The 16,723-nt window shown below is 34.1% G+C and overlaps 1 protein-coding gene across 22 annotated transcripts in view; it reads right to left on the reverse strand.

The window, feature by feature from the left end:
- Window positions 1–16,723, reverse strand: part of Tm1 (tropomyosin 1) — a 42,447-nt gene that overhangs the window by 12,193 nt on the left and 13,531 nt on the right. For 10 of the 22 annotated variants that reach the window (XM_033347839.2, XM_033347828.2, XM_033347833.2 and 7 more), the window contains 6 exons: window positions 13,806–13,939; window positions 10,588–10,705; window positions 4,741–4,811; window positions 2,463–2,538; window positions 1,468–1,530; window positions 173–242 (listed from right to left, as the gene is read on the reverse strand). In XM_033347839.2, coding sequence (XP_033203730.1) covers window positions 173–242; window positions 1,468–1,530; window positions 2,463–2,538; window positions 4,741–4,811; window positions 10,588–10,705; window positions 13,806–13,939 — 532 coding nt within the window. Of the gene's footprint in view, window positions 1–172; window positions 243–1,107; window positions 1,171–1,467; window positions 1,531–2,462; window positions 2,539–3,690; window positions 3,762–4,740; window positions 4,812–10,587; window positions 10,706–11,490; window positions 11,609–13,805; window positions 13,940–16,723 lie in introns of all 22 variants that reach the window. The other 12 variants (XM_076619950.1, XM_033347825.2, XM_033347831.2 and 9 more) reach the window with 3 other exon arrangements.

Below are 16,723 nucleotides of genomic sequence, written 5' to 3' on the forward strand. Positions count from 1 at the left end.
TGCTAAATTAGACTAAAGTACCAAAGAAACAACAAAATGGTTGCTATTCGTAGTAGAGTTGGAAAGAAGGTTCGTAATGACCGTTCGAGAAAGTAAAATGTCTCGAAAACGAAAATTTCGAACGATGACACGAGAGAAACGGAAATGAAAAATGGTTGGACGAGATACGCACCTTCGAGCCTGTCGACCTCCTTCTGCAATTTCTGCACGGATCTTTCTGCGAACTCGGCACGAGCTTCAGCCTACAGAAACGAGAAGAATAGATCAGTATTTGTACTTTGTCACATTCATGTGATTTGTCGTCGATTTTAAAATTTTTACATAGGAAACTAAATTCTATGCATGCGTCAATGCTAATAATTTACAGAGTATTACACATACGTATATTATGCACCCATTTAAATTCGTCAAACTAAAATGCAATGTCGAGTATAATAATTAAATTATATCGAGTATAATAATTAATAATTAAATATCGATATTTACCAATATCATTATACATTACATTATACAATATCAATATACATGAAATATTATTAAAGTAAAATATCCTTTTAAAATCGACGGATTTCTTTTTTCTACCATATTTTCTTATTAGTACAATTGCACTCCATGCTTTATTTTTACTTCCAATGAAAACAATATAACGAAAAACTGTTAGTTAAATGCACACATTGTTTTTTGTTAATTAAAAAAATTCTATTTTTTTTTTACTGATGACTCAACATCCAAACATTCGTACCTCATTCGTTGCTTATCAGGAATTGAGCAATCGATATACATCTTTTATGGTTGTTCTTTTCGCTTGTACTTATGCGTAATATGTGAGATATCAGTACCTGAACTGGATTAATGAAAGGTGTGCAAAATAAAAGGGGAATGTGTACAAAAAGAACGAGCATCTAATGGAAAGAAGCAACAGGATACTACAGTATGTACAAACCTAAATAAAATTCTGCTAATTCAGCTAATTCTAGTGCTTGTACAACGAAACCAAAATAATAGATATAAGAGTCTCTAAAAATTTCTTTTTTTTTTTTTACAAAAAATGATAATATTTCAAATTCTGCAATGAAGGATTCCACTTTCGTTTCGATTCGCACTTACCTCTTTTAATTGACTATCCAGAATCTTCACCTGGCCCACGAAAGTCTCCTCTCTTTGCGTCGCCTATTTTTAGACAAGCGCAAACAAAAAGAGAAAAAAAAACGATCTCAAGTTAGCTTTACAAAACTAAAAGAGAGAGAGAGAAAAAAAATGTGTGAAGTAAAACAAAACGAGAAGAAGAAAGATGAAAAATGACGGCTAAGGTTATAGAAAGAAAGTAGCGTAAATGAGGAGAGAGAAAAGGGTGAACGAGTTAATGTTTTAGTAGAAACGGCGGAAAACTCGCGACGACAAATCACACTCTGCTAAAAAAAAAAAAACAAGAATCAGATGCAAAACACTCTCTAAAATGATTTGTACCTCCTTCAGGCGAGAGGTAAGAGTCTTAATTTGGTTCTTGTACTCCTCTTCACGCTGGTTGGCCTATGGTACAGTAACGTGAACATTATGCATCTTAATATGGAAATTTACTTTTCTCGATCCATCCACGCGTCTTCTCTTTTTTCCTTTTTTAATTCTATGCCGCCTGTTCGATTTTTTTTATCTCTCGCGTTATTTTCTATCGCGTTTATCATACACGTTTTGTGGACGAACGCGGTGCATTAAAACCTCTGCGAACCTGTGTATTCATTTCACGTTACCGTGGAAAATCTTGCGATATTTCTCTTACATGGTGTTACCGTTTTTCTTACAGCGATTCTTTTGTCCCGTGATAACTTTCGCAGTGTGTATGTCCCTCGAGAAGCCAGGGTTTTGATGCGCGCGAAGGAAAACGAGAACCCGAGTGTTAAATGAACGCGTCGTTATGAGGCAAATCGTTGAAATCTGCTCTTTCGATTATAATTGGATTATTAATAAACTGAACTCTTTGTTCTCCTCTGATATCGCTATAGTGATATTTTATGGCATGAAAATTATTTCTTCTATTATTTTCAGAGGTGAAATCGCTCCGAAAATGAAAAAGAGAAGAAGCCTACTATATAAATAAATCTATCAATATTTATAATTAGACTGTCGGATATTTATGTATTCACAGAAAAGATAGTAATTTTATTTTCTATACTTTAATTATAATACTAATTTTAATTTTAATTTTGTATAATGTAATATTAATTTTGTATACTTTAAAGGTATACAAATTTATATAAATTTACAAGGTATGCAAAGATATAGAAAATGTTTCATTTGTATATGAGAAACGTTTATAAGACGTAGAATTGACACAAATTGGTCGCGGCGCGAACGTGCAGTGAATTTGAAAGAAAGAGAAAGTGAAACAGATTGTATATGTATGTATATTCGAGATTATATATATAAATATATATATATATATATTTGTTGTCAATAGTACTTACCTTCTCTTCGGAAACCTCGAGGGATTTCAGGTTGTTGCCAACTACGCGCAGCTCTTCTTCAAGCTCGACGATCTTCCTGTAAAATGAAAAAATCATTTACAACAAATCCAGGTCGTAAATACGAATTCCTACCTGTGAGTGTGTTTCTTTAAGTATGCGGAAGAGAACTGGTCGCTGGTCTTTGTGTTTTAATTTTGAGGATGACTGAATTGTTTTCAACAGAGAATTCAGAATATTTTCTTAAGCAAGTAATTTTTTAATTTCATTTAATTTTTAAATTTCTTTTCAGTAATTTTTTCATTTAATTTTTATTCAAAATATGATATCTTCTTACAATTTTTTCATGAAAGGAATTTAAGATACTCGATTTTAAAGATTGAGTATCAAAAATATTATACAGGGTGTTTTTTTCAGTAATTTTTTCATTTAATTTTTATTTAAAATATGATATCTTTTTACAATTTTTTCATGAAAGGAATTTAAGATACCCGATTTTAAATATTAAGTATCAAAAATATTATACAGGGTGTTTTTTTCAGTAATTTTTTATTTAATTTTTATTCAAAATATGATCTTCTTAAAATTTTTTCATGAAAGGAATTTAAGATACCCGATTTTAAATATTAAGTATCAAAAATATTATACAGGGTGATTTCTTCAGTAATTTTTTCATTTAATTTTTATTTAAAATATGATATCTTTTTACAATTTTTTCATGAAAGGAATTTAAGATACCCGATTTTAAATATTAAGTATCAAAAATATTATACAGGGTGTTTTTTTCAGTAATTTTTTCATTTAATTTTTATTCAAAATATGATCTTCTTAAAATTTTTTCATGAAAGGAATTTAAGATACCTGATTTTAAATATTAAGTATCAAAAATATTATACAGGGTGATTTTTTCAGTAATTTTTTCATTTAATTTTTAGTCAAAATGTGATATCTTCTTACAATTTTTTCATAAAAGGAATTTAAGATACTCGATTTTAAAGATTGAGTATCAAACATATTATACAGGGTGTTTCAAAATTTATATGCAACTTTTTTGCAACAGTATTATATAGAAATACTTTTTTCAATAATATCACCGACTATAATTTTATACTGATTTGTCATCGACCAGCGTTCGTTCTTGTCAGACAAGCGGAAGGAAATTGTTCATGAACGTTGAAAAATTAAAAAGAATGTAGAGAACAGTGGCACATGCACAAACTGAACCACCTACCCTTCCGAAAGTTCTGCCTTTTCCTCGGCGCGCTCAAGATCCTGCTCCATCATGACTAGTTTTCTGGCAACCTGTGATCAACAGCCACACTTGTCATGCGAAAAAGCAAGGATAATAAAAAAAATATGAACAGAAACAAAAAGAAAAAAAATTCCAGTAAAATACAGAAAACAAAAGTTATATCGCAAATGCATGCGGACAGTCAGCTTCCAGTCTGCTTCTCCTTGTTTCCCATTGCTTCACCGGTCTGCTGCTCGATTTGTGACTCGAATCTTAGTGAAACGCTCTTATAGAAATATATTTTTATCCAAAAAAAAAAAAAAAAATGGAATCAAAACGAATTTCATAAAATATATAGTGCATTCAGGAATTACAGTATTAAAACAAAGTATTTTATAAAATATAAAATATAGAAAAAGAAATACACAAGTTGCCTTGTCGTATTAAGTACTTTTTGATTCCGATTTTCTTGGATACAAGAATTTGAAGAGGAATCTCAGTCACAATCGCTATTACACTACACATTGTAAATATTGTTTTGCAATTGCAATTTTTCTTACGCAAGTTCTCTCCCTCCTCACATAAAAGTGAATCTACAGACTCAGATTTCTCTTTTAAAAGCAACACGATTCAATCGATATACACGATCGATCCGCGACACAAATCGTGATCGATCGCAACTGCACGGAACCTGTTTGGTTCCGAACCAACAACTATATGAATTTTCATTGGGAGAAAACTCAAAAAGAAAACCAATCAAACGAACACATTAGGAAACATCTGTGTTAAGACAGTTGCACACGTGATCACGTGTCATCAAACGTCTTTAATCGTGCCTCTGTGTGTACGTATACATATGTGGCAGGTGTACATCCTCGTGGACATGCACACATGAGAAAGTGTAGCGAAAAACAGGGGGGAAAAATGGGGTATAAGAAACTGGCGGTTTTTGGCGCACGCTTGAAATTCGAAAAGAGGCATTGTTAATGGCAAGAAAAGAAAAATATGGTGGGTGTGAGTGTTTTGATTTTTTGAGAAACGGATGCTTACGACTCTCCGGCCTCGGCACGTTCCTCAGCACGTTCTAGATCGGCCTCAACCATGGCCAATTTACGGGCGACCTGTATAAACGACACATACACACGGTTTCTCTTTATGTTCCGTTTTTGTCTCTCTCCAGCAGTTCCTTAGCTCGCTCTTTTTCTCTTTCCGTTTCGCCGGTCCCTGTCTCGTGTCTCGACCAGGCATCTGGGCCAAGATCGACGCTCTCGCGCCTCGATCTTGCCGCCATTATCGCCCCATCATCGAGATCACCGTGATTCTGACCGACTCGATGTCGCTCTACGAACTGAAAGAGACTGAAACTCCTTTTGCGTCTGGTTGCTTCCATCGACTCCACTCAGTCTAGTGTCCCCTCCATTCGTTTTTCTAACTCTACCTTGAACGTGGCGAATTTCTAAAGTAAATGGCTCGTCGGAAACGTGGAACAGCGTTTGGTTGTAACGAGTCGGTGATTAGTGTTAACTGACTGCTTTCAGAGATTTATTGGAGTACGAAAATTTTGTTTGAAGTTGTTAGATGTGGAGGGGAAGTGATGGTAGCTTCTTGGCGTGCATTTTGTATCAGATTTTCTATGCGATATTTGCGGAATCCTTGTAGAGAATTTTTTATAAAAATGCCTATTTTATTCGCTCTACTGCAATTACTATCATTAAAGAATTAGTGATAGTGTGTTATAATACTTGAACAGCTCGGTAGATAATTATAGTGAAAATGGTGTAATAGAAATAAATTGTACATGTAACTATGTTGCTTTTCCAATAGAAAGCAACACTAATTTTTCCAAAAACATTTTCTATGCGATATTGCGGAATCCTTGTAGAGAATTTTTTTATAAAAATGCCTCTTTTATTCGCTCTACTGCAATTACTATCATTAAAGAATTAGTAATAGTGTGTTATAATACTTGAACAGTTCGGTAGATAATTATAGTCAGAATGGTGTAATAGAAATAAATTGTACATGTAACTATGTTGCTTTTCCAATGGAAAGCAATACTAATTTTTCCAAAAACATTTTCTATGCGATATTGCGGAATCCTTGTAGAGAATTTTCTATAAAAATGCCTCTTTTATTCGCTCTACTGCAATTACTATCATTAAAGAATTAGTGATAGTGTGTTATAGTACTTGAACAGCTCGGTAGATAATTATAGTGAGAATGGTGTAATATTAATAAATTGTACATGTAACTATGTTGCTTTTCCAATGGAAAGCAATACTAATTTTTCCAAAAACATTTTCTATGCGATATTGCGGAATCCTTGTAGAGAATTTTCTATAAAAATGCCTCTTTTATTCGTTCTATTGCAATTACTATCATTAAAGAATTAGTGATAGTGTGTTATAATACTTGAACAGTTCGGTAGATAATTATAGTGAGAATGGTGTAATAGAAATAAATTGTACATGTAACTATGTTGCTTTTCCAATAGAAAGCAACACTAATTTTTTCAAAAACATTTTCTATGCGATATTGCGGAATCCTTGTAGAGAATTTTTTTATAAAAATGCCTATTTTATTCGCTCTATTACAATTACTATCATTAAAGAATTAGTGATAGTGTGTTATAATACTTGAACAGCTCGGTAGATAATTATAGTGAAAATGGTGTAATAGAAATAAATTGTACATGTAACTATGTTGCTTTTCGAATGGAAAGCAATACTAATTTTTCCAAAAACATTTTCTATGCGATATTGCGGAATCCTTGTAGAGAATTTTTTTATAAAAATGCCTATTTTATTCGCTCTATTGCAATTACTATCATTAAAGAATTAGTGATAGTGTGTTATAATACTTGAACAGCTCGGTAGATAATTATAGTGAAAATGGTGTAATAGAAATAAATTGTACATGTAACTATGTTGCTTTTCGAATAGAAAGCAATACTAATTTTTCCAAAAACATTTTCTATGCGATATTGCGGAATCCTTGTAGAGAATTTTCTATAAAAATGCCTCTTTTATTCGTTCTATTGCAATTACTATCATTAAAGAATTAGTGATAGTGTGTTATAGTACTTGAACAGCTCGGTAGATAATTATAGTGAGAATGGTGTAATAGAAATAAATTGTACATGTAACTATGTTGCTTTTCGAATAGAAAGCAACACTAATTTTTCCAAAAACATTCTAATAGAATCTTATTTTCTTTCAAGGAGAACCATGTCAACTGATTACAGTTTCTTATATCTAAAATCTGGTAATCACTAAATTGCTCGGTGGCAGTATAATGATGCAGAGATAAGACAAGCAAGTAAACTAAAAGTAAAAAAAATATTAATACATGGACGTATTTATATCTTCCAAGCTACAAGATACTATAAAATGAAATTTCCTTTACCTCCATTTAAAAAAAGCTACCAAACTTCCAAATCTCTCCAACACCTCTATCCTTCACTTTCCACTCAATCGAGAAAAAGTAATTCTAATTCAAAAATTTCCATTGTCGTCCCATCACCACCAAGATGTCCTTGTTTTCAACATTTCCAACAATTCGATACATTTCCTAGACGCTTCTTTGCAAAACAAGATGCAGATCGCGTATTCTTGACCAAGTGGAACGGGTCGGAAAGAGCCAGAAGACGGAACCACTTAATCATCTGATTATTCGTTCACAAATATTCGCCCACTTATTCGAGCTAACTCGTCGCGCTTGGTTAAGGGGTTAATAGTATTCCGCGTTGCTCCGCGCAAAATCCCACTCGTGATGAAATCGCAAATATTGAACCAGTGAAACACTAACCGTGAAACGTGCTTTTCTGCTCGAACTGTTTCGTTCGCTAGACGAGGAACGAATAATTTAAACGCGTTTAACTTGGCGACAACGAGCCACGGAGAGGTTGGAATTTTAAATAAAACTCCAGATATACCGTATTCGTGGCTCGGACCGACACGAGTCGAATAAGTGTACGCGTTCGAATAATCTTTAACGAACAGCTCTTTCAATTCTGTAGAACGCATCTCGTAAAGAGGAGATAAGAAACGAAGCGAGAGAAGACGTTTTCTCCACTTCGTTCCTAGAGATTGGCACGAATGGATAGAAATACTCGTATACTACGCAGTAACAACGAGATCGTCGTGGAAAACGAAAGAGAATTCACGTCGTCCCCCAGCATAAACCACGGAATAAAGCTGTTCACAGCGAGCTCTCTGGAATGTCCCTTTCGTTTGTCTACGTAGACCTTTCGTTCTATGCATGCAACCAACATCTTTTATGCGAACGTGACGCAACCCCTCGTGCAACTGCCTATCCACGTGACAATCATCGTCCGTGGATCTTTCATTTCGATCAATAATTCTCTACTCGATGCAGAAATATAAAAATAAAAAACAATATATTATCGTCTGTAGATGTTTCATTTTGGCCAATAATTTTGTACTCGATATAAAATATAGAAATTTAGAAGAAAACATAAGAAGCCGCATATTTTATAAAAGATTAATTTCAAAATTTGATACATTGTTAATCAACACCACGTCAAAATATTTTTCTTATATTTCATATTCAAAATATCTTCCATATGTTTTAATATTTACTTTCGAGCTTGAATATGCATTTTTTACCATTTTGAATATTAAAACTCTACATTTTTCCCACATTGTTTTTACATATCAAACGACAATGAAAACTGTTTAAAAACGAGGTTGATCAAGATGATACGTTCATGACATGAAATGATCATTAAGTGGAATTGGATTAGATATCTAATAGCTAAATATTGGAGCAAGAATTACAATTCGCAAAATTTCGGAATGTTTTTTTAGAACCAATAAAACCTACGTTATCTGGATGACGTAACTGACCAAAATTTGTCATTTGGCGGGAGGTTTATGTAACGTTCGCAAGTCCAAGATACAGAGGGTTCAATGATAAGCGATTATTGCATAGGGTTAAAACACAGAAAGTAATATCACACTCGGTTAAGGCTCGCTTCCGTTGATTTTCTGCAACAACTGTTATGCTGTTAGATCGTTAGACAGACAAGCAAATCGAGATTCTAATAGAATCTCGGAAATTTGATTCGGTATCACTGCAAACATTAAGAAACATTGTACAATTTGTCTAGTTTCGATGTTTGTTAATACAATGACGCTCTAAGAAGATAATAAATGATGAGTTCGATTTTGTTATTGGGAGAGGATACAGACGCGTTGAAGTTACAACGATGAGTTTTAGGATTAAATCAATTTTTGTCAAACACTAGAGGAGTCATCAATAATGTAGTTTTCTGTGAAACTTTTATCAATACTTGCGCAAGACACTGTGCATTTGAGCAATAACAAGCAATAAATCAAGATATTCGATGAATCTGACGATGTAATGGAACTTTCTTTTTTTAATCGTTTGCCGGGTGTGTTGATGTACGTTCGATGCAGCAAAGATTCGTTTGTGCTCATCGAACAGCGTTTCCCTAATATTTCACGTTCTCTAGCGTGCCAGGAAAGTTTGGTGAATTAATTTTTCGTAATTTTATTTTGCAAGACAGTCGTTTGAATATATCGAGCCGCAATTTTATTCAAAGTATAAAACACGGTTGAGTAATATGAAAATAATCGAATTTAGAAAAGAAATTGCATATCAAATTCTATAGATGTGCAACGACCACGAACCAATTAATTCTGATGCCCCGTTATTTTGAATTTCTAATTTCTGCATACTAGTTACATCTGCTGAGAAGGAAGAATCGAATAAAATGAATTTTATGTTTCTTGAACTGTGTAATATTATAATATCAAAGTAAGTAATTATTTTGTAATCTTTGTAACTTCGACGTCGTCATGTGACACAACCTACCATAACAGATGGATGTTTGCAATATTTCTGAGCTACGTTCCGAATTCCAGAAAAGCAAAAAGAGGGAGTCTTTGGACAAAAGCAGCACCATTTTAATCGCGCAGCTGACCGAGAGCCACATAGTCTCGTTTTTATCACAACACAGAACGCGTTAACCATATTTTAACGAAGCCAGTTTCCGATTGGACAAACCGAACACGCGAACTTACGATATTCACCGAATGTACGTTGAAAAACGATTTTGCGTGATAATTTTTATATGCAAAGTAGACTTTTATTTTTCTTTTTTTTTTTTCTACGAAATTGGCACTTGAAACATCGTTTGCTTGTTCTCTCCCCCCCGCCCCTTTTGTTTGCTCCAACAAACACTTGGAAATCACAGATATACAGCGGTTTTTAACATTTAAGTCGCGCTCAAAACACGTGACACTGACATTATTCATATACGTGTATCACTTATCCATCATTTTTTTCCTTTTTTTTTAAATATTCCCAAAATAAGAATTATTTTACTGAAACACTGCACTTCTTACCAGTTGATCGATCAGTCGTTATCTCACTCGACGAAATCACAGACGATCAATACCTTTCGTTCCTCCTTCCATTCTTTCTTTCTTTTTTCTTTTTCTTTTTTCATTTAATCACTGTTTCGTTAGAAATATTTTTGAATTTTTACCAGAAACGAGATTTTATTCGAAATAACTTTCACGAACGATTCGGACGATCGGTTGAAGAAGAATCGAAATTCTTTGAATTATTCAATTGAAATATTCTCGAGTATAATATTAACGCGTTTACTTTCGATCGATCGAAATGTGAGTAGATTTTCGTTTCTTTTTTTCGTATTATACCGAGCCACGGTAATTTCGAGCACACAGAGAGAAAACAGAGAGTTATGGGGTTAGGCACTATTATCTCGACTATAAACTAGGAACCATCATCATCATCATCATCATCATCATCATCATCATCATCATTATTTTTATCATGATCATTGTCACTGCAGCCATCACGCTTGTCAGTCGTGGGCTCGCGAACCTCATCGTATTTCTTGTCAGCTTCTTCAGCGAGGAACCTGGCCTCCTTCAGCTGATTTTCGAGGGCGTCCATACGCTCTTCATCGGCCAAGCTGCGATTCTCGAGAATCTTGCGGGCTCTTTAATAATTATCACAAAGAACGGCGATTAACATACATTAAGAAAGAAAAGATCGCTGGAAGGAGAAGTTTTTAAATTATCGGTCGTTGCCTCGTTCGTTGTAACGAAGGTTCCACGATGATCAGGCACAGCACTGCTCTCCAACTATCTGCTAAAATTCTTGGAAAGATATACCTGCGGGAGCAAATTGGTACTTGATCTTGACAAACCTGAATCCTCTCCAGCTATATAATTCTACGCCACTTTTTTCTTCTTAGAGGATGATATAATATTTCCATAATCTACTTAATTCACGATATAAATAAGAAATGTTTCGAAGTTTAAGGCTCGTTCAGATTAGACGGATTACTTAAATTCCAATAAATTGAGATCAAGCGACTTGACTAATGCGAATTAGAGTAAAAATTTAAAAGGATATTCAAGCCAACTAATTGTGGCAGGTTCCTACTGATAAAACAGTATCAAAATTGTTCAATCTACGAAATATAGTTAACGTCAATGAAACTTTGTGAGTTACAAATTATCGACATTATATTATTCAATTTTTGGGAATTAAATGTTGTACTGTAACACAATACTAAAGTGCAGTTTAAAATATCAATTGAAAATATAGTGGCGAAGACAATGATATTTTTTATCGAATAAGAAAATTCATCGATATAAAATATGTCGAAAAGAAATTTGTTTCTAAAATGGTAAAGTGGTTCGTCAAGATGAATACAGATTGGCTTCCGTAAGATCGTCGCGAAAAAATTGTTTTTTCGTTCGCTGGTTCGTGACCCACCTCCTCGTATTTTTTATCCGCCTCCTCGGCGATCAGTTTAGCCTGTGCTAGCTGTTGCTCCAACAGGGATACTCGGTCATCTTCCATATTGGTACGGTTTTCGAGTGCCTTGCGTATCCTAGTGATCGATTATCATTCGATTTTTAGCACCGGTTTGATCGCCGTTGAAAGAAAGATCATCGACACACGAAAACAGGATTCTCGCGGTTATGAATAAAATATTCTTCGATTATTATAGCATATAGAATCGCGCGTGAATTAACATTCGCTTTTTTAAATTCTGGATAAAAATATTGATGTTCCACTAATGATTATTTTATATGATCATATTATACAACATTATACGATTTAAAACGATAATTATGGCCGGTCTAACTCATCAAATATTCATCATGGATTTCATGTTTCGAGAAATTTAATTTATAAAAACGGTAAAATTTCTAATAAAGAAGAATCTTCAATAACTTTCTTGAAGTTCTCTTTACAAGAGACTTTCTAATCTGCAACATTTTTTTAGATAATGTAGTAGCATAAAAAGCTTAATCGAATACATACGAAACAACGATAAAATATCGCGAATTATGTGTCGGCTAGTTATCAATTTCTTTTTCCGTGATAACAAACCTCAAACATGTCATCCAGTATCGTCAATAGCGTTATAATCGCCAATGATATCGTTTATCCGCAAATTTCCTAGCCGTTTTTGGATCTAAATTAATCTATACAGAACAGAGGTAACTCTCGCTCTAGATGTTCAAAGTCACGGTTCTGATAAATTGATAATTCTTATCGACGCAAACAAGAATCGGTATTTCAATCGATCGAGAGCGGAAAATTCTGACAAAATAATTATCTGCGAGTTCTTTCAACGTCGAAAAGTTAGTCCTAGCGGTAAATAATGCCGGGATATCGATCGAAAATCAAGAGGAAGGGCGAGTGATCGATTCGATTAAACCAATCGACTGGTCAGGTTCATTTGCCAGAAAAAGATTCTATCGTTTTTTTCGTCGTTAGCTGATCAAACGACGATGGAATTTAATACTCGCGTAATAATTGCATCACTTTCTGGAATGGATCTATCGATAATTAAGCAGGCACTTTACGCATAATAAATGTATAATGAAAATGCACGCTCCATAAAATCACAGTAATTACTAGTTCACCAGCAGCCTTGAATTTGCTCTGTGTAATTGCGTCTGTGCTTAGGCTCGATTGTCATATAAATATAACTAGGTCTATATTGGCTGCGGTATTAACCGCGAAACATCACAGTGCAACATTGTGCGATTATTTATAAATGGGAAAATATGTAAGTTTGTTTCAGGATACTCGCTCTTCCCACTCGATTTCGTTGAACGTACGGCGTTAGTTCTGATTCTTTTTGGAGCATCGAACGACCGTCTTGTATTTTGGAAATGTTAACCCTTTGACTGTTATGGGTTGCTATAAAAGCTCGACGATAATGCCCACCGTGTGTTATCATTATTTCTTTTAATAAACTAAATATTTTAATTTTTTCTCTATTTATATCAATATAAAATATCATTTGTATCTCGTTCCATCAATGGATGGCTCGTAATCGAAGGGTTAATATCGACGTTTGAAGTTATTGTAAAGGCGAAAGATCTACTAAAAATGCATTAGCATTCGTCTGTTTAATTATTTTCTTGTGACTTGATATATTCAACGACAAGAATTTTGAAATTGTATTATACTCTGATAAAAGTTCATTTATCACAGATATAATCTTCTAATTATTATGAGCAACGTACAGGTACTATTTTATCGATTTTTATTATCTCAAAGAATTTATAATTAAAGCATTCGCATGATTCAATAACCTCCACTATAGTAAGTAGAATTAATTTTCTTTACAATATCCTCGCCGTGGCTTCAATAAGAGCATAAGTTACTTCAAATTATTATCTGTAACTTAATCTCCTACCGTCCCATAGGGCAGACAACAAGCCTATCAGAATTATCATCTTTAATAACTCGACACCTCGATCATACGATTTTCCTTTTTAATATATATACAATTGCTAATAATAAACAACTACAATCTCTGACAACTTTATTAACATGAACCTTGCGAGGAGGCGAAGAAAGTGTATGAATCGAACTTTCATTGAATCGATCAATCAAACGGGAAGGGGTTTGTTATCTACCCATTGAGTAAAACATGAATGCCACTATACTGAACGGCTCCATTATAAATATCTGTTCGTCGACGGATATTTATAAGATTTACGTGGTCGTCCGGTGCTCTGTTCATTACAGGAAAACATGAAGATAAAAATGTGCAGTTCCTTTACCGTTCGCTCTCATCCGCAGCTTGCGACGCCTCTGCCAATTTAGCAGTGGCCGTTGCGAGGCGTTCCTCCGATCTCTCGAGGTCCTCCTCCAACAATTGGATACGACGATTCAGAGCGGCTACTTCGGACTCAGCCTGTAATACAAAAGAAAATATTAAGTACGGAAAATTAAAATTTAAGTTACGACTTAAGTAGTTTAAGTAACTTTAGATTACATATTAAGTCGCAGTATGCAAGTATTATTGATGCAACTGTAAAAATGTAAATTGTAGTTGACACTAAAAGCTATATGGCAGGCGGTAATAGACCTATTACCATCACTATATTTTTAGACTGAAGATTACTATATTTAAGATATACATATATATTACTATATATACATTGATAAATGGAGTCTTTAAATAGTAATTTTACTAGTGTATTATATATTTAGTATTGTATTGATCTCGCTGTTTTTGTCAAGAAACAGACTTAGTTTCGTGATAAATGGCGTTCTTATTTTCTGCGTAATCTATTTAGCTCTCTCCTGACCTATTTATTGACCCATCTTTTTATATTTGTCTCTATCGATTCATATCCACGCTAGCTCGTTCATTTCAAGCAATTGTGATATTTAGTGTTTTTTAAATTATAAAAGTCGAGAATATAGAATAAAATTTTTTTTTAATTTTTCCATCGAGACAACGATCTACAGTGAGATCCGTTATAACGAGACGCGATATAGTGCACGCGTACCGAGCCAAAATTCAAAGTCGATTTTCTCGAAAACAAAGCCTCGAACGAAAAATTTTTATTCTATATTTTCGACTTCTTTTTTCGCCTAGAATCACCCCCTTTCCGCTTGTACCACCAGTTACCAACCACCCTGTATATTTTTGCTTATCTTGTTCTGCTGCATCTATTGTAGTGACAACGGACACTAGCGGTTCTCATTAGCCTTAAGTTTTAAGTGACATATTGGCAATATAAAAACGGACAATTTGCAGTAATAAATATAAATCCCTGTAACACGAGGTCCTGATTTAATGAATGACCACAAGAGTTTTGCAACGCCATAACAACAATAGTTATCGTCCCACAATTTTTCAGCCAACAAGTTACAAGGTTGCAATAAATTCATTACCACATGAACGAAGTAAGTTAAGACCAAACACCAGATAAGCTATCGTCGTTCGACAACCACGATTGCGCCGTTTATTTCTAGCTTGATGTCCTCGACTTCCTTATCCTTATAAGAATTTCAGAAAAAAGATGAAAGGAAGAAAATAAAAAATACAAAAAGGAAAACAAGATTAAAGAGCTATTGTCCACAATCGTACAACACGTGATTAGAATTCGCAAGAATATTCATCGCGGGATCGCCAAGGTCTTCGCTCAGTTCGCATATCAATGACCCTAACTTCCTTCGGTGCTCGTACTCCTCGTAACAACCGATTTAATTGAATGGGTCGACCATTTTCACAGCATCCACTTACGTTTTCATGCGAATAGCTTCAAATTCCTTGCAAATGGAATATATACTTGTCTCGCAAAAAGAAAACTAATCTTAAGATAAGAAAAGAAATACTTATCACATTCTATTAAAAGCGCGAGACTTAACGCTTCGTGGATTAAACAGTTGCAATAGTATGAAACTCGATTCCAAATAATATCGGTTAATTAAATTCATAAAAGTTTCTATTCGATTCTATGACGTGATCCAATAGAAAATCCGCATTTTATAATTACTTTCCGTAAAGATGTTAGGCTCAGGCGCTTTGTTACGGTTTCTACGTAATTAACGTTCTCACTCGATGTATCTTGCCGTGTTATTTAATTTGAAACTTTCATTCAATCGCCAAAAAACTTTGTATTCTTTCGTACGATTGTATTAAATGGAAGTTATTGTTTGCCCATGTTATTTAACTTAAAACTTTCATTCAATTCGGAGAATTTTGTACTCGTTCGTAAGATAGTACCAAATAGAGCTTACAGATAGTCTGTTTACAACGTGTTGATTTATTGCAAAAATTGTTCAACGCGTTCCTTATCAATCTTTATTTCTCGTATCTATTTCTTATCGAATAAACACCATTTTTAGATTATTCCACACACTTTTCCAATAAATAAGCAGTTCAATAGAAAATTGCGCTTCCTGTTAGCGTTAGGAAGGTGAATTAATGTTGTTTCGTCTCAAGATGCAAATAAAATGAGTGAAACGAGGTCACGAACACCCTATTACAATATGATACTAATTAAAGCGTTCTTTAATTAAGACATGGAATTGTAACGTATTCAGAAGTTGGCTTCATCGATGTGTTACGTCAAATGAAACGAACCGATCGCGCCCTTACAAATGTAAATTGCTTAACGCTCGATTACGCGCGTATTCGTCTACAGTCTACGCAATTCGAGGCCCTTGTCCTCGTTTGTGGCTGCACCTGTGACGATTGTGCGCCAAGCGGATAAATCCCAGTTTATCGTGCGTGAACCGGGCATTACGCGCGCTTTCATGCAAGTACTGTTCTTCGATCATCCACCAACATTTTGCATCCGGACCGATTCAACAAACCTGCAATTCCCCTTGACCGATGACGCGTCCAAATCGGCCAAAGATATCGATATCGATGAATGTGCAATTCTACTAATTTTGGTTATCTTATCTTACAAAATAGATTAATATCTATACTTTGATTTGTGTAATGTACGGTGAACTTTCTTGATTAATGTTTGTAGAAAATTTCGAGACATTCTTTTGTGTTCAATTGTTATAAATATTATAAATTTATATTGCGCGTTTGATTGTTTCAGTATGATTTAGGATGGTGTTGTTTTAATGTGCATACATATGTAATGGATTTGTTTCGTTTCTGGTGATAATTCAATTTATTGGTTTATACAGAGTGGTTGGTAACTGGTGGTACAAACGGAAAGGGGAT

This window comes from Bombus vancouverensis, chromosome 7 (assembly GCF_051014615.1).
Source record: "Bombus vancouverensis nearcticus chromosome 7, iyBomVanc1_principal, whole genome shotgun sequence".
In the NCBI taxonomy this organism is placed as follows: Eukaryota; Metazoa; Arthropoda; class Insecta; order Hymenoptera; family Apidae; genus Bombus; species Bombus vancouverensis.